This window comes from Gouania willdenowi, chromosome 22 (assembly GCF_900634775.1).
Source record: "Gouania willdenowi chromosome 22, fGouWil2.1, whole genome shotgun sequence".
Lineage (NCBI taxonomy): Eukaryota > Metazoa > Chordata > Actinopteri > Blenniiformes > Gobiesocidae > Gouania > Gouania willdenowi.
The window spans coordinates 2,366,364-2,390,418 of NC_041065.1; the positions used below are offsets into that span (position 1 = coordinate 2,366,364).

General features: G+C 38.5%; 1 protein-coding gene across 1 annotated transcript in view; it reads right to left on the minus strand.

Annotated features, from left to right (window-relative positions):
• Nucleotides 1–2,497: 2,497 nt before the first annotated feature.
• Nucleotides 2,498–24,055, minus strand: part of LOC114456266 (ovarian cancer G-protein coupled receptor 1-like) — a 49,461-nt gene continuing 27,903 nt past the window's right edge. The window contains exons 2-7 of the mRNA XM_028437915.1: nt 12,002–12,104; nt 8,419–8,568; nt 7,302–7,435; nt 5,350–5,572; nt 5,052–5,232; nt 2,498–3,474 (exon numbers count right to left, since the gene is read on the minus strand). Coding sequence (XP_028293716.1) covers nt 3,086–3,474; nt 5,052–5,232; nt 5,350–5,572; nt 7,302–7,435; nt 8,419–8,568; nt 12,002–12,104 — 1,180 coding nt within the window. The 3' untranslated portion in view covers nt 2,498–3,085. The remainder of the gene's footprint in view (nt 3,475–5,051; nt 5,233–5,349; nt 5,573–7,301; nt 7,436–8,418; nt 8,569–12,001; nt 12,105–24,055) is intronic.

Sequence of the window (24,055 nt, forward strand, 5' to 3'; positions counted from 1 at the left end):
AACACTGAGGCAGGGCTTTTGATGGCAAAATTATTATTATTTTACTATCTATGTCAGAATTTAATGGATTTTTTTTACTGTATTTTGGCATTCCTCCAAGTCTCTCCCCCGTCATTCTCCACACGCACAACTTCCTTCTCATCCCGGACATGCCGAGTGCCAGCGCTTGCCCTTTTTTTTTTATCGTTTTCACTCACCATCACAACACTTTCAATAGTCCACTTAGTTCCATATCCAGTGTACGCTGCTGTGAGCTCACTGAGAACTTCAGCATCAACTCTCATTTTCTGTCTCATAAACTCCTTTCCTCTCCCTCTGAGCTCTGCCCATCATGGGTGGTCTCTCATCCAAAGGTGCGCTGCTGCCACCTACATTTCACCAGTTGGTCACTACATCATTGTACAAGTTAGATATTCACGGAGAGCTTCGTCACACTGTATCCTAGCAACATCAGCTGAAAAACACAACTCACGTCTATAGACGTGAATAGCACTCAACGAGTTCAACAAACACTTGGAAAAATTTGGCACTGGTGCTATGCTGCTCATACGGCACAGCTAACATGGAACATTTAGCTAGCTACTCCAATCTTTGAGTTCCATGATTTTTAACATCCCAAACATGTCCCTATTGAAAATGTTGCCTATATAACATTTTGGTGTCCAATTATTCTGCCATCGTTGAAGTGGAGGGTGAAATTCATCCACCTGACTAAACGTGTCACAGTTTCATCAAAGCTCTGACATTTGTAGCATGAAAGCTGAATGAAGACATAAATTCACTCCAAATATTAAGTACATAAGTGGCATTCCCATGCAACAGGGTTTCAGTTTGATTTAGAAAATGCAGTTACATTATATCATATTATAACATATCTTCTTTGACCTCATAGAGCCATGTACAAATAGATGAATCTATTGTTGCTCTCAACAGAAAAACATTAAACAAGTAGTTACAAATTAACAAATCTCATTAATAAATCAAGGAAGTTCTGTGTACGTGTGTGTGCGTGTGTCTAGAGCAAATATCTACCTGACGCAGTGTCTGTTTGACCTGAAACCTTTTTACAAGCCATCATTTTGGACTTACTTGGTGTTGCTAAGCGTTTATTTTAATTTTATTTTAGCCCGGACGGCACATTCATGTTCACTAGAAATTAAACCTATTCAGCTTTTGACCTGAGTGTGAGGGGGCGCTAGCGCACCAATATGTTCATATTCATATTCATATTAAAAACGTTTTTGTACTGCTAAAAGTTATTTAAGTGTGTTGCAAAATGTTTATTCTCATTTTGTTTTGAGATTACAGATCCAAATTTTGATCACGTCGTGTTACTTCTGGGTACTTTTTTTTTTTTTTTGTCAAGTCACACAATTCAACAACCTGTGACGGAGTATGTGCATGCGCGCGGCTGATGCTCGTGCATGTGTGTGAGACTCAGCCCACGGAGGAGATGGAGAGAGTCCCACACGGCAACCAGGAGGACGCACACACACACACACAGACATCTCAAAACACGCCCTCACCACACATGAGGTATTTATAAAAAAATATACTAAATAAGTAAAATAAAACAAAAAACGAAACAATGTTTATACAAAAAGTACACAAAACGACAACAGAAATGCACAAAACTACACCAAAAAATATACAAAAATTGCACAAAAAGACAACTGAAAGATACAACAGTAAACATGACTCCAAAAAACATACATAACAGAAAAATACACCAAACAAACAAATATATAAAAATGAGTAAAAAAAAAACTCCACACATTTATCATGCACATGTCCCATAGAATTAAACCAGGGAAATCACACACTTTTTTACTTTGCACCTGCAAATATATCCCTTCATAACACTACAGAGTACAGAGTATGTACACCTCTTTGTACATCCAACCTTCAAACACACACTCGTTTGGCCATAATTGACAACTCTATATAAAGGCACACCACAGACTTTGTGAGCTAAAGAGTTGTTCCATATGAGTTATTTTAAATGATTCCTCAGACCAATATACAGCGTTTGACATTATCAATGCTCCGAGCGGGGCTTCCCTCTTGAAATACCGACCATGTATGTTTGGAGAGACGGACCGTCATTGGCCAGGTCATGTGACCTGGAGAACGTATCACTTTACGGCAGTCACGTGACCACAGGCTTGGATATACTCATAGAGCTAAGGTTTTTAATACTGTTTTTCCACCTGTTCGCAAGGCCCCCTCCGCCAACATGCCTTCCGCCCAATGCCGGCCGCCGCGATTTTTGGGGTCCATCCATAAAGTCAACCAAATGATGGTCCATTGTTCTATGAATCTGTGATAACCACATTTATTTATTCATCTGAATAATATCCACTGTTATCCAGGAACGTTTATTATTATAGTCTAAACTCTCTGGGTTTGGAAGTAACTTGTTTTTTGTGCAAAACTGCATTCTTAACAACCAGCTTATTTCCACACAGGGCCCTTTTCATTCCAATATGCATCTAAAAATGTTTAAAACACATTTTGGTACATATATATAATACAGACTTCTGATGGGGGCCCCCTGCATCGGATCCTGGGTACTCGGCACCCTTTACTTCCCCCCCAGTCCCACGCCAATGAGCTGTCACAGGAGTGTGCATGTTGAAATCACCTTTCTTAAGTGAACGTGTTTATATCCTGCTTCATAGTACAGCTGATCTGTGGTAGATAATGTTTGGTTTGGTGAAGCTAACGGAGAAATATCAGAATATGCTTATCCAGCTTCGTAGTACAAGTCCCAGAACACCCACTAAATGAGAGAAAAATATACAAAATGAATGCCAAAACACTCAACATGACCAGAAAATACAAAACAACAAGCAACACACATAAAATGAGAGAAAAGAGGCCAAATGACAACAAAAACACAAAAAGCCTTTGTTGTTTCCTGTCTTAATGCTCTGATTGGTCTTCATTCTGATGCTGACATGAATGTTGATCATGTGACCCTTAGCCTTGCTGTGATCAAAGTTGCCATCTCTGACCTAATCCTCAGCAAACCTCTCTGATTGGTCCTTGTACTCTGAGTTGCTATGAGCTTTCTCAGTTCTCTCTAATAGGAATCAGGAAGTGTGTCACAGTGTTTGGTGTTCTGAACGATCAGTGGTATAACGGTTCCCTCCCCAGTCCTGGTCACCATTATCCTACTTTCACAGGCAGCGTCTGTTTTCCTGCTGTCCAGCGTGCTGACGTGTGTGAGCAGAGTGACCGTTGGGTGGCCGTTGTTGTGGTCGGTGGCCACCTCGTGGGAGTCGCTCCCTGCTTTGGTGGGACTGGCGTTGCCACGGCGACAGCAGCAGCAGAGGACCTTAGCGACGGGCCGAAGCACGGCTCTGTACAGACCTCTGCGGGCGCTTTCACTGACAAAGCAGTAGAGGGCAGGATCTGCCACGCAGTTCAGAGTGGTCAGCAGCAGAGACAGGTGGTAGTAGTTAAATATCACTGGAAATGACAAACACAGCACAACAATCACAGTGGTCAGCAGCAGAGACAGGTGGTAGTAGTTAAAGATCACTGGAAATGACAAACACAGCACAACAATCACAGTGGTCAGCAGGGTTCACCAGGGATTCTTCACAGCAACAAAGGTACGGATCATTTTAAAATGTAGTGACGTAAAGCTAAAGCTTTGTTCCAGCCTTACTTAAGAGATAAAAGTTATTTGTTGAATTGATGATGAATGTAGTTTAGAGAGTTAGTCACGCTTGCTATAGATCCTCCACTAATAAATACTGTATAGACAAGAAATAACATTTTATTCAAAACACTGATTCCAAGACGCACTTTTCAAATTTAAATGAGGTATTATGTGGGACCTGCAGTAATAGTGGATCACACACACACACTTTTAATAATGTATAGTATAATGATGATTGAATACTAATTATTTGGAACACAAAGTAAATACATCTTAAAGTGTTTCTCACTTTAAGTACCTGAGAGAAAGAAATTAGCAAAAGTGAGCACGAAAAATATGATTTTTATAATGTCTATTTTTAGTTAAAAATGATAATCATAATAATGATGATGAAATGATTTTGATTAGAACAGAAACTGAAACTACGACGGTCAGTTTTGGTCCCACAGCAGGTGGAAGATGACCAGAAATGAAAAGAACTATGAATAAATCTATTCTGGAGAGTGGTGACCCAATGTCTAGTAATTGATGAAAAATAATAACTGTTATAAATATATTATTTAAATGTATAACAACACACAGTATTAACTGTATTCTATACGTTCACTTTCTCAAATATAAATCTATGTAAAATAAAATGCACTACAAATATATCTGAGCTGGCGTAACTTGTCACTAATCCTGGCTACTCTGTATTCATAACACAGTAAGACAAACATAATCAAAAACCAAATCTAGAAGAAAAAAGTGTCTTTGGGGCCGCCTGAAATGTTTGATATCAAAACGAGGTCACCATGGGAACCATTGTGCTAATTCCACTTATTTACAAAATGATATTATTTAAAAAAAAAATAAAAATCAGAAATAAGAGAAAGATGGTACTAGAGCTAAAAACATGAACAGGAATGTGTGGTAGCAGCAGATTATCTGATAACTTTACCCACATGTTTACTTGATATTTAGAAATAATTTACAAAACTTCACCTCTTCCAGTTCTTTTGGTTTTTAGGGCGGGGCTCCCGGACTCAAAACGCCACTCACTTTGTTGTTGTTGTGTACACTAGTTAAAATCACTACTCCTCTGTTATTCGTGAATGGATTGGGCTGAAACTTGGTAGATATAATCTATAGATGTGTACGCATAGATGCTCAGAGACTGATTTTCGAGAAAGAAAAAAGCGAAAGTTGATTTCTCATTTATTTGCCGAATCATTGGCACATACCAATATACAAATCAGGCCCATTACCCCGTACGTGTCATGGGGGCGCCAGGGACTGAATTCTCGGGAACGTGGTAAGTGCTAATCGGCACAGAGACGTTCCGCGGGCCCAGCCGTAGTTCATCCGAACTTGTTACTGTTCATTTTTGCAAAAAGCGTACCTGCAATGAAGTTGCAATCCCGCTCCAGCAGGGTGCGCACTAAGAGGAAGACGTGGTAAGGGGAGAAGCACACGAGGAAGATGAGGATGGTGCTGCTCACTAACTGTCTGACCCGAGACTTCTGGTCTGGTTGCGTTCCCGCACTTCGACCGACTGCTCGAAGGACACAAAGGTAGCTGATCTGATCACAGAGGACACGACACACACTGGTTTCACTCAGAACAAAACTTAAAAACAAAACAAACATGTTTTATTGCTTTAGAATCATTGTAGTCTAAGGTAAAAATGCTGATCGTACCAACAGAATGGCCAAAGGAAACAGGAAGCCAATGGTGAAGCGGTAATAATTGATTGGATATTCCCAGGGCTGCATGGGGTAGTGCTCGAAGCACACTGATTGGTTCTTTCGGTCTCTGCTCAGCTCTTTATGTCTGAAGAAAACCACGCCCACTGCGATTTCCTTCAACCAGATGACGACACTAACAGTCCACGCTGCACTCATGGAGCGGAGAGAAGTAAACCTGATAAAAGAGGCCAAAATATCAGATATATCAGTGTTTCTCAGATGGGTACGCCATGGACAACATTTAGCTCACTTTTCTTTCATTTGAGACATGTAAAACAGCATGTTGTTACTGCATATTATTGTTAAAATGTGTACACAAATGTAAATGTTAAATGTAAATCTAAATGTTAAAACTGAATGTAAATGGAAAATCTAAATACGCATGTTAAATGTACATCTAAATGTTAAATCTAAATGTTAAATGTGTGTCTAAATGTTAAAGCTAAATGTAAATTGAAAATCTAAATATACATGTTAAATGTAAATTTAAATGTAAATCTAAATCTAAATGTTAAATTTAGAGCTAAATGTGTAATCTAAATGTAAAGCTAAATGTTTATGCAATTATGCAAAGTGCCCATTTTATATAATTTCTAAACATTTAGCTTTCCACTGCGTGACCGATTCAACATTTAGATTTAGATTTAACATTTAGATTTAGATTTAACATTTAGATTTAACATTTAGATTTAGATTTAACATTTAGATTTAGATTTCCATCCATCCATCCATTTTCTTCTGCTTTATCCGGGGCCGGGTCGCGGAGGCAGCAGTCTTAGCAGAGATGCCCAGACCTCTCGATCCACACACACCTCCTCCAGCCGTTCTGGGGGAACCCCGAGGCGACACCAGGCCAGCTCAGAGACATAGTCCCTCCAGCGTGTCCTGGGCCTTCCACGAGGCCTCTTCCCAATAGGACATGCCTGAAACGCCTCCCGAGGGAGGCGACCAGGAGGCATCCGAAACAGATGCCCGAGCCACCTCAGCTGGCTCCTTTTGACGTGAAGGAGCAGTGACTCTACTCCGAGCTCCTCCCGAGTGACTGAGCTTCTCACCCTATCTTGAAGGGTGCTCCCAGCCACCCTGCGAAGGAAACTCATTTCGGCCGCCTGTATCTGCGATCTTGTCCTTTCGGTCATTACCCAAATCTCATGACCATAGGTGAGGGTAGGAACGTAGATCGATCGGTAAATTGAGAGCTTTGCCCCCCGACTCAGCTCCCTCTTCACCACAACAGTCCAATACAGCGACCGCTGTGGGAACCTCAGGATCTCATCTCTGCTGTTTGCAGATGATTTGTTCTGTTGGCTTCATCAAATGAGGACCTTCAGCATGCACTAGGGCGGTTTGCAGCCGAGTGTGAAGCGGCCGGGATGAGGATCAGCACCTCTCTGGGTCGGTGGAGAGTCCTTTCCTCAAGTGGAGGAGTTCAAGTATCTCGTTCATGAGTGAGGGTCGGATGGAGCGTGAGAACATTTAGATTTAACTTTTGCATTTAGATTTATTTTTTATGTTAACAGGGAATTTGTCTCAAATGAAATAAAAATTAGCTTAATGTGAGAAAAGTGGGCAAAATATGTCGGCTATGAAACAGTGAGTTTTTACATTGGGCCCCATTATCAGGAGACACTAAATAAATACAGTTTCATTTCACTTATTTACAAAATGAGATTCTTTAAAATATGTATTATCACTCATTCATTCTATCATTTTGTTCGATAGTTGTTTTTTTTTACAGTATTCTGAGCAAAATGTTGTAGTCGAACAAAAGGGGGTACTTGGATTCAGAAATAAGAGAAAGGGGTAGTTGAGCCAAAAATGTTTGATGTGCTATATCCTCTAACTTTTATAGGTCTTGTGTGATGGTCTAGGTTCTAATAATGAGCCACATTAGAGCGACGTACCTCAGAGGATGAACCACAGCCAGGTAACGATCCAGGCTGATGCAGCACAGGAAGCCGATGCTGATGTAGATGTTCTCGTAGAGCAGGAAACCACACAGCTGACACAACCATTCCCTGTGACTCCAGTCATCATCCTGAAACACACACAACTTCACATGTGACCACAGGTAAAAGTCATGGATTACAAGTACTCACATCACTGAAAGTGAGTTGCTTTTATGAGTACTTGAACTTTTTTCTATATATTTCTAAATCAGTAAATTTACTTTAAAACGTGATTACTTTAAAATAAGTAAAGCAGTTAATTACATGTCTACACCCAACCATCACTGTGTAAATTATTATTTTTAAATGTATTTATTTATTTTTCACTTTATAAGGCACATCAAACATAATCCATATGTTCTTATTCATGTTGGGGTTTCTACCTATTATGTTGTTACCCACATGTCTTAGAGTTTAGAAATCATGCTATACTTAGAGCCTGAGAATTTACTTTCATTTGAATTGAAATAATTGGTGTTTTTTTTTATTTTTCTTTAAAAGAATTGTATATTTTGACAAACCTTTTATTTTATACAGATGTCTTTGTGGAAAATAAATTGAGTTCCAATTGTATTCGATTTAGTCTCTTCTTTTTTAAGTTTCTACGTGACATGTTTACTGTATGTAAGGGAACCGTACCAAGATTTATTACCAACAATAAACGTGGGGGGTGAAAGTAAATAGAAACTTTTACTTTAATTGCTATTTAGTTGAGCTACTTTTTGTTTGTACTTGAGTATTTTACAGTATGTATGACTTACTTGTACTTGTACTTGAGAACAATTTCACTCAAGTAACAGTACTTCTACTTGAGTAGAATATACCAGTATTTTTTACACCTCTAGATGAGACTTAGAACAAGATGCAGCTTAGAGAAATATGGTGAAACCAAATCTGATTTTATAGAACAAATAACACATATAAGTGCTTTAAATGCAGCGTGTTGATCTAAAGAACAAAAAACTCTCCCTTTGTTCCATTCAACGAGTTTCCAATTTGAAAATCAGTGAATTCCTGCAGCGTTGACAGATTCACGGCTCAGCCTCCAGAACAGAAGAGGCCACTACATTACCTGGAAGATGTACTGAAGCCAGAGAGGGAGCGAGGCCAGGTACAGCAGGTCAGACACGGTGAGGTTGAGTAAATAAACTCCTAGTTCGTTCCTTTGCTTCAACTGGAGCGCCGCGTGGTACAGAGAGTACACGTTAGAGGGGACGCCCACCTGAAACCAACATGACAAGATCATTCTGTAACAAGCCCAGTCGTAAACATCTGTGGTGTGTGTGTGTGTGTGTGTGTTAGCAGGCAGGGATCATGAGTGGGGAGATGCTCAGGGAACAGCTCAGACAGGCTTGGTTTACTTCACATGTAGTGACAAAGACATAACGGTTATTATGTGTGCGTCCACTTGAAAAGTCAGAAAACGCTGTAGTAAACATTAGGGGCCTCTATGTGGCGCTGTAACGCTGCCACAGAACTACACTGAAACAGGGATGAAGACGCCGAGAGAAATGCAGCATCTATTTGCAACCATGTCTGGATTAAAAGTGTTTTTTTCTAATTCTTCTGTATTTGGTCATAAAAAGAATCACTAGATTATTTCTAAGGCTGTGCTGCAGTTCCTGCATGACACTGGAACGTAGGGGAGGTTCTAGTCCAATCTTTGTTGCGTGTGGATGCAAAGCGTAAACTATAAAAACCTAGATCATTTACAACCCGTCAAATATTTCATCAATGACTGATGTCCTGAACCTGAGTAGAAACACACACACACACACACACACTCTGGTGATGTTTTTCAACCATGACTCATGTGGCAGGAGGGCTCGTCTTCTGACTGAGAGGTTGGGGGTTGGATCCCAGGCCAATTTGTGGCAGTTTTGATGAATGAGGCTTTAGAGTTGCTGGTCAGATGCTGACTCAGGGTTTATTACATCAAAGGGGAACAGACCAGTCTGGGATCTCAGAAGTTAAGCTTTCAGCATGTTTGCCTCAGTGAATCTGCTGCTGCACAGTGCTCTGTGTGTTGCTGATAGCAGTAGTCAAAACATAGCGGAGCCTCCTCTGGCAGAGACCTTGGTGAATGCTATCAGTGTACTATGGTATCTGGCCTGCTTAGGGCAGTCTGACCACAACTGACCATATCACCTGTCAAAATGTAAAAGTGTCCTTGAGCAAGGCATTGAACACTAAGTGGTTGCCATTGGTCGACTAGCACCTTGCATGGCATTAATGTGTGAATGGCTTAAAAGCTAATATTGTAAAGCGCTTTGGGACTATCTAAGTGGTGAAAAAAGCTCTACCATTTTCCATAGTGCAAGATATACATGAGTATATGTAGCAAATACTCACTTAATATTCAGTCAACATTGCATATAATCACTTCACAGGTCTAAATATTGTAAAGAATGAATTAAATCACACATTCTATACTGTTCATCTTCATAATCTTAAGAAACTCAGCTAAAACTGTAGCCAACCTACATTCAGAACTAAAGACCACAGCACACACACCAGGCCATCATGTTCAAAGAGGCAAAAGTAAATGGTAAAAATGGTAAATGGACTTGATTTATACAGAGCTTTATCACCACTGAAACAGTCTCAAAGCGCTTTACATATCAGCTCATTCACCCAATCACTCTCACATTCACACACCAGTGGGACAGGACTGCCATGCAAGGTGCTAGTCGACCACTGGGAGCAACTTAGGGTTCAGTGTCTTGCCCAAGGACACTTCAACACATAGTCAGGTACTGGGATCGAACCCCCAACCTCTCAATCAGAAGACGACCCTCTACCACCTGATCCACGGTCGCCCGAGTCAACAACTCTGCAAACTTTTTAGTCCTATGCTTCACAAAATAAACTCAGAGCTCTATAACTAGATACTACGTCAGGTCAGGTGTATTACGTACTAAAACACTGCCACAAAATCAGAAAAAACAAGTCAGCAATGATGACAAATTGTGTGTTACCTTGATTGTTTCTTATCAAAAGTTGCTCCAATGTGCGTAAAACTCCATATTTAGATAAATCCAAATCATGATCCAACTCTGATTGGCCAGAGCTAAAGCCACTCCCTAAGTGTCAATCATTGTGATTGGTGAAAGCATTGCTGTAGAACACCCATAAGTAACAGCATTAAAGAGTGGAACAAAACGAAGTATTACGCATGGCACAGCAGAAACCTGAATAAAAAATGATGTGTTTATTTCAAGCCAAATTGCAACACCTAGTGGTCAAACATAAAACTAATAATGATTGGAATCAATTTGACTGACATGTTACAGTTACACACTTGTTCCAAACTTGTGAAAACACAGTTGTGGCAAAGTGGGCTTCCGACGTGTATCTTTGGTCTAATGTTTATTATTATCACCATACTTTCTGCAGTTGATGTCCATACATTAGATCAATTATTTGCTTTATATTTGTATCATCTGTAACCACTAAGGGTCCTACTTCAATCTGAACAAAAATTAGCCATGTAGGTCATGTAGAAGCTTAGAAAAACATTATTTGTTAATGCTAACGTAACCGGGAGATAAACAAGGACTTTTTAATGCTCCTCTGAAACCACACACACACACACACACACACACACACACACACACACACACACATAAAAAAACCATAGACATTATATACGTAGATGCCTCATGCTAACAATATATTATCCCTTACATGTCCATGCACCGCTGCTTCCACCTGCACCGTTCCAAGATGGCGGCGCTGTAGACACGTCCCTCCACAGTCAATGCAGCGTCTATATATATAAAGTCTATGGCCACCAGGCCACAACTCCCTAGCGGTATGGTCGCCAATTGCATAGCGATGCGTTCCCTGGATGCAGAAGTGCTGTTGGCCAACTTCTGCATCACATCAACGCCGTATCTACGGCGTAGGTCGTGACGCAGTAGCATAAATCAGGCTTAACGCATTCCTGATGGTCATCATTCAGTGACCCACAATGCTCTGCTTCAGAGTAAGACAGGTCGCGCCAAGGAAGATGTTGCAAACCAAGACAGTCCATTTTACAAGTTTACTTTCAATCTTTTTCTTTAGTATACATATTGCAAACAACCGCGTACATCAGTCAGCAGCTAGGCTAATGTTAGCGATGCTTCGTAAGTGCAGTTAGCTTTAGCCCAACATATTGAAACTTACTGGATGTAAATGTAAATATTTGAATGATGATATTTGTGGTGATCTTTATATATACTGTATATAGATATTCAAAACAAATCATTTGTAAGTGGGCCTATTATGGGAAAGTCACTGGTTCAAATCTAACCTGGTCCATCACTGTGGGATGTTGATCAAGTCCCTTAATGCTAACTGTTCATGTTTTACTTTGCTTTGGAAAAAGGTGTCTGCTACATGAAATTGTGATGTATTGTTCAAATATTCAATACATTCCTAAACTACAAATTGTTTTTATTATCAATGTCATAACTGTTCAGACCCCAAAATAAAACCAAAAACGCTCGAGAATTTTTTAATATTAATGAAATAAAAAATTGTCTGTCTGAGCTCTAAATCTTCAGAATATGACACCCTGGCCGTTGTCTGAATATTATATCAGATTATGAATATCCCTCCTACAGTTGAAAGGTTGCACAGTAGTAAGTAGTGGATGTTTCAACACTCACCAGCAGGACCAGGATGTAAACACAGGAGAAGACGTACTGGTGGATTTCATGGCTGATGGTGCAGTTGATCACATCCTCTTCACTCATGGTGAAAACCACAAAACTCACCAGTCAACCTTCAACATGGATCCATGGATCACTGCACGGTCTCCATGTTTCCTCTTTTATCCTCATGATCTGAGTGACTCGTTCCCTGAAAACACAAGAGAAACTAAACCTGTGTGTAATCACCACACACACACACACACACACACACACACACACACACACACGATAATCACCCCTGCACTAAGGAATGCTAAATAAATATTTTCATTTGTACAAGTTTATATCTTTTGTCAGATTCTACCTAAATCGCTGCTTTGGTACAAACTTTATTTATTTATCATATTCATGTCCCATAGAATTAAACCAGGTAAATCACACACGCTATTTTACTTTGCACCCACAAATAAACCCCTTTATAACACTACAGATTATGTACACCTTTTTCAAACACATACTCATTTGGCCATAATTGACAACTCTACTTAAGCTCCTCCCACTATATGAATACATACTTCTGACGGGCACTGTACGAGTTATTATAATAATTAACAAACGGTTGCCAAATTGAGTAAAACATTGTTCTTTCTACCTTAAAGAATATTTACATCATTACATCTCTGGGAGGTTTTGATGAGAAGGAGGGATTTTATTTACCAGGTTAGTAAAATTAGGAGTCTGACTAATAATATTACAAAAAGTAATATATTCATTTGTGAAAAAATCTGTATAGTTTTGATCAATCTTTTGAACAACCTTGGTGATCTGTGTTAAGAACAGTAATAATTCTGCACTGTAAACCATTGTATCTGCATAGAAACATGATCCATAAATACCAGGATCTTCCATAATGTGTGTAATTATAATCTAATGATGCTGCTGAATATGTCGAATGTCATTTTAAAACACTGAGATTTGATCAAATAAAGTCTTCTGTCACTTTTTCCAGGAATCACAAATACAAAGCATGACTTCAGTTATCACTGCTCCCAGTGACAGTAAAACACTTCCATCAAAGTGTTGTTTTTTTCCTTGTTAAAAGCCTTTCCCCTAAATCCACCATGGCTCTTTGGAATTTACAGTTGAAAACCAAAATGACAACCTACAGTCTGCTCAGAGTATCATGGTTTTAAAACAGAACCTATGGTTGGGCAGACAAAAACAAAACATACACAGAAATAAAATAAGATAATAGGAATCATCCAGAATCTTCATATCTGCACTAATGTCCAGTGAGTTTACAAAGTGTTTTCTTTATAAAGTAAATGTTAGCAGTCAGAGAGAAATGCTGCTAAATGGTTCAATCTGACACGTTGTGTAACCTCTACTTAACATCAATGTTTACAAAGGCTCCATAATAACACATTAGAACACATTTGGAACCACAAAAACACCACACATTCCAAACACCAACATTCTGCTTTATTCTGGTACATCCCAAACTAGCAGAGCGTCAGTAGGAGGAGCCACAGAGAACGTTAGAAACTACTGAAAAAAGGAAAAATCAGTCACTGCGTCTATAAACTCTGGTGCAAAGCTTATAGATCTTTGATCACAGCAGGAGCCTCAAAAAGGTGATTGATTAGGTCACTGGTTGGTTCTCAACCTTTTCAGCCCACGACCCCTAAAATAAAGGTTCCAGAGAGCGGGGACCCCCACTGTAGCTGAAGGTGGTTGAACACAGATATGATCATTGAAGAACAGTCATGTGGAGACAGGACCATCTATAAGGGGGAATAAAGGGGAGAGATTTTTGGGGTCCATCCATAAAGTCAGTAAAATGATGGTCTATTGTTCTATGAATCTGTGATAACCACATTTATTTATTCATCTGAATAATATCCACTGTTATCCAGGAACATTTATTATTATTATTATAGTCATCTTAAAGATGGAAATCATGGTTTTAATCAGAAATAAAATGGTTCAAAGTGACCATAAATAGTGGAAAAGGTGGTGAAATGTGATTTTAAAAACAACAGAAATTAGTTAAAAGTTGCAAATTAGAGTGGATAAAAACAGCCAGAAAAAGGGTTAAAAGTGACAATATTGAAATAATTACTTTAAACTGGCAAATTATGGGCATTACAAATAGTGAATGTGATTAAATTGGCAAAAATAAGCATAAAATATGGTGAAAAGTGGTGATTAATGGGTCAACATATGTGACATTAGGTGGAAAAGTGGTGAAAAGGGTTTAAAAGTGCTGAAAATGTGTTAAAAGTGGAAAAAATGTGCAGAAAAGGCTTTGGAATTTGATGGAGAAATGAAAATAATGTAACAAAAAGACATTAAAAGGAGCAAAAATTTGGCAATAAAAAGTGATAAATAAAATATGGCAAGTTTGGTGTAGCTTTTGAAAATGAGTAAAAATAAGCTAAATGGACTCAAATTGTTAAAAGAATATTCTTCGTTTCTCGAACGCTTCTGGCGACCCCCTCCCAGTGTCACATGACCCAGAATGGAGTCCTAAACCCAAGGTTGAGAACCCCTGGATTAGAGGGCCACATTATCAATATTCATATCAGCATTTAAAATATATAGATGAGTCTGTACTTTATTAATCCCACAAAGGGGAAATTCCATTGTTACTAGAGATGTCCTGATACAACTTTATCACTTCTGATACGATACCGATATTGCAGCCTTGCGTATCGATATATATACAGTATGTGTGTGTGTGTGTGTGTGTATTTGTGTGTGTGTGTGTGTCTGTGCCCATTGGCCCCCAAATAATCCTGACAAATAACAAATGTGTTGAACCAACAAGGAACAAGTAATACATTATTTCATAATAAATCAAAAACTAAATTAATCTCATTATCTGAATTTAAACAAACAAAAATAAATGTAAAAAGTGCAGTAAAGCCAAAAAAAGAAAAAAAGAAATTCAGTACAAGTATGAAATGAACTCATGCATACAGTAGTATATTAGTATATTTCATGAATAAATCAAAACTGAAAAACTAAATGAAATTATTTACCTGCATAAAAGTACAGCAGTCAAATATTCAGGAAACAACACTTTGCAATGTTTTAAATCAACTCTAAAAGTTTGTTTCTGGTTCTGTTCCACTTCACATGCTGACGTAAATCATTATGTTTGCATTTTAGTTCCACGTTACATTTTGATCCCAGTCACATACTGTATCTAATGCAGTCTTAAATTAATGCTCTTTTCATTTCTGATACATTTTAGGATTCTAAATTTGCTGAGTAATGATCTTTATTGTTGATGAAGGTTTTTAAGGAGAATGTCATGAAATTGATCATTTCAACCTGTCATGTCTCCATTCTCTACCACATGTTGAGAAGCACTGCTCTACTAACAGACCTGTCTCTCCTTAAATGTACATTTCTTCAGAATTGGGGCTAAATTTGGGTGGAAGTTGCTGTAAATCTGTAACGCATATGGTTGATTTGTTATGAAGTTTTATAAATGTGAACTTTAGAAGAAGAAGAATGTATGTATGCATTAAAAGTCCATGTGACCCTGTGTTAACACCATCTTATTCTCTGGCTGATGTTCCAGTAGTAGACGCACCAAACAAAGCTCAGTTGTCTGTAATCTTTCATCTGACTGTGAGGAATCATCAGCTCGCAGCGATACGTGTGAAGCAAACCAAAGTTTGATTCTGACCCAGAGCGAAGCTGGAAAATCTAATCCAAGCATTTATTTCATCTAGACTGGATGATATGACTGTAACTGTTTATGTCAGAATGTACCAGTAAATCATTACAATGTCTCCAGTTATTCCAGTAAGCTGCAGTAAGAGTACTATAGGTGTGTTAGAGGGTAAGTGGGATGGATGGATGGATGATGGATGGATGGATGATGGATGGATGGATGGATGGATGGATGGACCTGATCACTTATATACAGTATGATGTTATATAATCTGAGGTCAGGATTAATAAATAATGGTGTTCAAAAAGAGCAGGTTTACATCTTTGTGCCGTTGCTATGGAAACTGATTCCAGAGGAGCTCTGGGGAAATAAGTAGTGGAATGGATCACAGGGTCAGTAGTTGGTAAACGTAGTGAATGATTCAAAGCTCACCTCGGGTCACTGAGTGACAGCGACTAAACCACTTCCTCCAAATCAATCATCAGAGTGAATATTAACGAGTCTAACGAAGGATGCTGAGATTTATCATTGATACATTAAATAAATAAGTTTCTTACATTTGTGACGATAGAACCACACATGGTGCTGATTTGGTTTTTATGGAAAAGGTAAGTACTGTAACTATTGCTTTGATTTGAAATCGTGGGAAAAGCAATGGTTTATTCTATGACTAAATGAGTCTTTGGATGATGAAACAGTTCTGCACACAAACATTTATACTATGTTTCACCTGTTGATATCAGACACTTTAAATAATTACTCTATGATAGTTAATCAAATTGTTATTTACATAATGATAAAGGGACAAATTCTCCTTCATAGACATGACTAAAGTAGAATAGAATGTAATTGATAGAGTGGAATAGAATAGTTCTATTATTGGCAATATTTATCACACAGTGGAGGACACAGAACTGTGAAAACGTTGTTTTCCTCATGGAACATGATCATCGTCTTGCAGACTTTTGTTGTCCTATTGCATATTTTGTTTTTTTGTTGTCTATTTGTGTATGTTTTAGTGGTGGGACTGGATTAAAAAGAATAATCAAATTAATTAGAGTCTGTAATTAATTTGTTTCGATTAATCTAAAATAATTTGCTTAACAATATTTGACATGAGAAGCAAAGTTTTTAGTAATTAATCGAAATTAACATGTTAAAGTCCCAGCACCAAGATTTTTGCTTTGACTTTTTTAATATTTTTATGTAATTGCATATGTTTTTCTAGTAACTGTTTTACTGTTTTGTATTTTTGCTGTTGTTTTGTGTATTTCTTATTTTTTTTTCATTTTGTGTGTTAACTTTGGGGGCCACACAAAATTAGACCGAGGGTCACATGTGGGCCACGGGCCACCAGCTTCCAACGTCTGCATTGAGGGGTGGATTCACAAAAGGTTTAGTGGTAGTAAAACGTGTGCAAACGTCACGCCACACGCTAATGAGCAGTACAAAGCCCAGGGAATCAGGTGTGCTGCTTATTCCATATAGCACGTTTCCTCTAATGAATATGCATAGTAGGCGGGTCTCACCGGGGGGAACAAAAATACGGGAGGAGTTAATGCAAATAAATAATGCAGGGGACGCAATGTGATTCATGAAATGTTTGCGGTGATAGTTTTAGTACCAGAAAATACAAATACTGACAAGCAGGTGCAAACACACAGAGAAACACACATGTACTGCCGTAAATGTGGACAGAAAACACAGCAGAGATGGAAAAAAGGCACCAGTACGTGTACGTGTACGTGTACGTGTACGTGTGTGAGAAAGGGAGAGAGGGTCGCTGTGTGCAGAGATGAATATATGGATATAGATCAATATCTATAAGTATCTATAAGTCCATGTTTTAACCATCAAAGTCTCGTGTTGTTGATGAGAAGTGTAACCATCACTGTTGGTGACATATGAGTGTGCGTGACACAGTGCTGCTGAGACCTTTGCTGGATGATGGTCAGTAGTTCATCTTTAAAGAAAGCAGACTAGTGATCGACCGATTCATCGGCCAATTTGTGCGTACGTGCATCGGCATCGGGCCGATGCACACGCTGCTTCATTCGCTGATCCACTTTATTAACAGAGCGGCTGCTACAGGCTGCTCCGTTGCCCCTCCCCCAATAGCAGAGCGTGAAAGAAGCTCTTCAAACTTTGAGAGTCAGTTTATTACTTGTTTGAATATTTACTCTCGTTAATGTTGATGTAATTTACAACAGAAACTTGAACAGTTTGTTGCTCAACGCACATCTGACATTATTTTCCTATGTTAATTCATGTTCTGGGGTTGTGTTGGAATGGACTATTATTCATGTTTCTTTTTGTGTTTAATATTATAATTATATATATTTATACTCAATAATCGGGCCAACTTTTGTCAAAGCTATTTTCAGGACAAGGACGAACAGTTCTTTCATAATATTTCATGAGATGTCTCACTCTATTTTTTACTTGTTCTTGTTCTACATCACCTGTTTTTATTATTTGTTAAACATTTTTTACTTGGTGTCGTTCTACCTCACCTTTGTTAATTTAAATAAATGTTCCTTTTTTTAATTGAGACTTGTACCATTTGTTATCATCATTGTGTAATTTTTATGATGTAAACTGACAGAGCAAAAGTAGTATCGGCTCCAAATATTGGCTCAAGAAAATTGTCAGTCTGTATTGGTTCTCGGCTAAGGCTGATGAAAAAAAACTGGTATCAGCATCGGCCCTAAAAAACCCACATCAGTCGATCCCTAATGCAGACTGATTGACATTAACTCAGATCAATGGTAGATCAATAGGATGGTTTCTGTCCTAATCTGCCTATTTTGCATGCACTGATCAGAGCATAGGTACAGGACCAAACAGAGCACCTACATTAAAAAAAAAACATTTTTATTTCTTTATTTATTTTTCTACATTAATAAATGTTTTTGCAGCAGACAGAGAAGTCCATCTGCCTCAAATTTAACTTCCTCAAATGTCATTGTGTGCTTGTGTGCACTCACGTCTCCACATTAAACAAGCAAAACGCTCATTTAGATAGGGTGGTCTGCACCAGTTCTGCTTGTGCACTAATAATTGCTGCAATCTTAGTGAATTGCTCACAGTGGGTTTAGAGACTGCGTTACCAAAACAACTGGTTTACCAGCCTTTCTTAAAGATCTTAGTGAATCTAAGTGTTTATTTTTGTGACATTTTTATTCACTTTTCTCCAATCGATAAACTAAGTAACATTCCTCTTGTTCTATGAACCTGAATGTGGATAAATCTAATAAAACCAGATATTTCATCCCTCCAGCTGTCTCTGTCGCTGATGGTTCTCTCTGTCACTCTAAATAACATCAATGACTCACAGTTTGCCTCTTTGACACCAACAACCACAAACTATTCCGCTCTGTTGGCAGCAGCGATGCAGGATAGAAGTGGACAGAATCTATGCCTGACATCCACTAAGCTACAGCACAGCATGTATTTATCAACCCCACAAGCTAAAAAAAACTAGGATTAGCATTTTATATATATATATATATATATATATATATATATATATATATATATATATAGTCGCTGCACAAGGAAACAAACAATAAATACAAGATAGAAAAACAGGACATTACATTTAATGTGTTCATAGCTGTGATGAACTATCAGCACTGGTGTGATTCAGTCGTAGATAATCACACCAGTGCTGATATTTCATCACAACTCACTCCCTTGACTGTGATATTGCTTTTACAGTTCTACAAGTGCATTTTATTTGGGTTTTTTTTAATTTTGTCTGCAAAGGTCAAACACTACAAGAAGTGCAATGTTTTTTAACACAACAATGCATAATTAAATAAATGAATGTATTTTATTGCATAATTGTGACCATAACCAGCCCTCCCTAAAGAAGGGTAAGAAATACTTTATTAAAGGGAGAATATAAAAAGAGAGGGCAGTGTTACACCTGGGTGAGGGGAAGGGAACAGGGGAAAGGGAGCAGGGTAGTAAAATTGAATTTTATTAGTTAACAGTAATAAGTAAGAGATTGTGATTTGTTAGTTTATTTAATCATTTGGCTCCACCAACAATAATAGATCCACAAGTGGAGCGCACACAGTGTACTGTGAGGACATTATGATAAAGTCATAAGTGCAATAAATCTGATTCAATCAAACCGACACAGCTTATCTAAATACAAAATCTAAATAACAATATAGTCTAAATAAAAAATAGAGTCTAAATGATGCATGAAAACAAGCAACATTAACATTTCTTACTTATGTATAGTTGAATTTTTAGAAATCAAGCACTGAGTGAGATTCAAACTGTACAAATGAAGTGAGTAAAGAAAATTCCTGAAGAAAATGCAAGTGAGGAGACACGTGTTAGTAATTACCTCTGAACCTTCTATGAAATAATGCAGAACATATGATGAAAACAGTTGAAATAACAGATATAGGCGATAACATGTTGGACAGGCACTGAAAGTTGAAATAAGTTCAAAAAGTTGCAGAAAGGTGAAAAAGCTAAAGAATTAAGATATTAAATATAATATTTAAAAACAATTTAAATGCAGTTGAAAAAAACTGTAGAAATGTTGAAAAAAGGGTAAAGAAATTTAAAAAAGATTGAAAAATGTAAAAATGAGTTAGAAATGCGCTGGAGGCGAAACGTACAATTTTTGGAGCAAAAAAAAAAAGTAGTTATTTTATTGAAAAGAGAAATAACATGAAGTCATTTGTACAAATTAAATTAGGTCCACTTCAGGCTTAATATTTCAGAAACTGCTTATACTATCACTAAAATGTGGTATTGTGAGCGGCTAGACGGATATATCTGCTAATATAGAAAATATTAGGACTGTGGGTTGAATATTTTGGAAGTTATGACATTTTGTTCACAAAGAGTTCATTAAGGTAAAAGCTGGAGCTGTTCCACTTCCACAGAGCGCTCCACTCTAGAAGTTTGGTCATTACCAAAAAGGACTGTAATTTAAAAAGGGTTGAAAATACAGAAACTTACAGAAAGTGGACAAAGAGCTGCACATTTTAAAAGTTGAATAGTTAAAAACTGTCAGGTTCTGTTTATTTAGCCCTTTATTCTGTGTCTTTGTTTATTCACTTTGAGTCTGGTCGTGTGTTCCTGCTTGTGGCTCCGCCCCTCAGTGATGGTGCCTGATTAGCTCCCTCATGTTTCCACCCAGGTGTGGCCCATTCCCAATCAAGCTTCCCTCACTATATAGCTGAGTGTTTGGACACAGTATGACTGTGGGATCATTGTGAATGTTGTCCTTGTTCCTCATGTCTTTCTGGATTTAAGTTTGCTTTTGATTTAGCAATAAAGATGGTTTCAAGAACGCTATGCGTCGATCCTGCCTCCTTCTCTTTCTGCATTTGGGTCCACACCCACACCCACACCAGACTGTAACAAAAATGACTGAACAATGGCTGAACATCTGGTGTTTTTAGTTTAAGGTAAAAGATGTTCAAATGTCTGTGGATGGGAAAATGAAAAATTTAAATGTTGAATAGTTTAAAAGTTATTAAAAATGTTTTAAAAGAAGCTAATACCAGAAATGATCTGCACGTTTTGACATCAAACTTGTTGAAATCGGTTCCTGGATCTTCACTAACTTATGGTTATAATTTAGTGATGACATCAGCGTGAAGGGAAATGAACTTTCACATTTATACAGTAAATGCAGATTTATCCTGAGTTTCTCCTTTTACACTTTAGTACCAGTTTCTACCTTTGAGGAAACTCTGGTTCTCACCCATAGATCTACTCATGTTATATATATATAGACTGAAAAGATTAGAATCAATGTTTTTCTGGATCAATACTGAGACTATTATCATGTACTGTTATGTTCTGTTGGGTGTTTTGTTATTCTGTGTCTGTTTATTCTGAGTCTTGTCGGTGTTTCAGGGATTCCTGTTTGTGGCTCCACCCCTCAGTGATGTCTGTGTGCTTGGGTGGTCATTGATTAGCTCCCTCGTGTTTTCACCCAGGTGTGGCCCATTCCCAATCAGGCCTCCTCCACTATTTAGCTGAGTGTTTGGACACAGTATGGCTGCGGGATCATTGTGTGTGTGATGTCTGGTTAGTTGTCTCCTTCCGTGTTTCTGGTCTTGCTCCCTGTTCCTACTCCCCTGTTTTTGGATTTAAGTTTGGATTTTGGATTTTGAAATAAACATGGACTGGTTCCAAGAACGCTACTCTTGCATCCTGCCTCCATCTTTCCCTGCATTTGGGTCCACAACAACAGCAAACCGTGACATGTACATACAGATCTATACGACACACATATTAATAATTCACCATGTGTAGTCTGACAGAGAGCTCCATTATTGAATATCAATTACCTTTGCACAAAATGAAGAAATCATGACTCTGGCCCCATGTTTATAGTAGAAGGAAAGGGGCGGAGCTAAAGCTGTCTCTGAAACCCTATTGGAACCCTCGGGTGCTTCACCCCACAACAGATATTGGCAGCTGGTGGCGGCCCTGGAGCCACATAAGGCCCTCAGTCTGAGCAGGACAATATCAGAGACCACTGTAGAACAGAACATCGTGTCATGGACTGGGACAACGCAAGTTACGCAACCATAACTGGGAAAGACGGAAACAAACACAAAAACTGGATCAAAGAGGCATCGAGATCAGGAGGGTGCAGCACCCAGCAGATAAATGATCTTTTAGTCCTTTTTCCATTTAAGGCAATGATTTTAAGTGCATTGGTGAGTTTTATTGGTAAATAACTTTAAAATAGTCTAAATGATTTGAATGAAAAAAAATTGTGATGTGATCGTGATTTTGCAAAGAAAAAATTGTGATATGATTTTTTTCCCCAAATCTCCCACTACTATGTGTGTATGTCTGTGCTAGACATTAACTTAAATGAATGAAAACTCTTATTCAGCTACTAGCAGTGTTATGAACACTGCTAGTAGCTGAATTACACTTGTAGGTTATATCATCATAAATACATAGTAAATTAAACAAATGCCTTGTTTAATGTAATGTTCATTTAAACTGTTCTTATGATTATTTTTGTATATAATAGTGTATTTCTATAGACATTGAGTCTGCTGATAAGACATTCATTCAATCAAAAATCACTTAATGTTTTAATGTTTTTTACATGATGATCTTTTTAATGACGTCCTTTCTGTTGCAGACAGTGAGAGCTGAGGTAAAGGTAGCACTGCCTTGGGCCACAGTGTTTTAAGTGGGAGCCTCTGTCATCATCAACATCTGTGACAAACACCTACAACATCAGACATGTCCCCAGATAAATGATGGACAGTTGGTTCAAATGAAATATTGACAAATAAATGTATTTTGTCAAAATTCTTGTTAGTTTTCATTTGTAATTTCTGGTTAATTAAAACTAGCATTAGGAGGCCACAGTGCAGGGAGAGCTGCTGGTATGGAGGTGATGACATCATTCTGAAGGTAGAAATCAACGTTAAAACAGGACAAAGCCATGTTAAAAAAAGAACACTTTTTTTTTGCCGGATCGCATCAGGTCACTAAAGTCTCACTCGTCATTTTCTGAAACTTGGCAGCCCTGTCTTCATGTATTTCCTCGTTTCTCACTATGAAATTCCTGAAGTTTGCAGACGACACCACCGTCATCTGTCTCATCAGGGATGGGGACGAGTCTGCCTTCAGACGGGAGGTGGAACAGCTGGCTCTCTGGTGCAGTCAGAAACATCTGGAACTGAACCCGCTCAAGACTGTGGAGATGACAGTGGACTTCAGGAGAAATCCCCCCCCCCTTACCATTCTGAATAGCAAAGTGGCTACCGTGGACTCCTTCAGGTTCCTGGGATCCACAATCTCACAGGACCTGAAGTGGACCTCCCACATAGACACAACCAGGAAAAAGGCACAGCAGAGGATGTACTTCCTGTATCAGCTGAGGAAGTTCAACCTGCCCCAGGAGCTGCTGATAATGTTCTACACCTCCATCATTCAGTCTGTTCTGTGCACCTCCATCACTGTCTGGTTTGGATCTACAACCAAACTAGACAGACACAGACTACAAACGATAATCAGGACTGTAGAAAAGATCATTGGTGTTGATCTGCCCTCCATCCAAGACTTATACCTGTCCAGGGTCAGGAAATGGGCAGGTAGCATCACTGCAGACCCCTCCCACCCTGCACACAATCTGTTTAAACTCCTCCCCTCCGGCAGACGCTACAGATCACTGTACGCCAAAACTACCCGCCATAAAAACAGTTTGTTCCCCCAGGCTGTCACTGTGATCAACACTAAACAGTCATAGAGTGTCAGACCTGTTTCTGTTTCTGTGATATAACCTGGAACTAAACATAACAACCCTGGATCAACCTGTCACTGAGAATGTTTATAGACATAATATTTAATTTAAATGTTCACCTGCA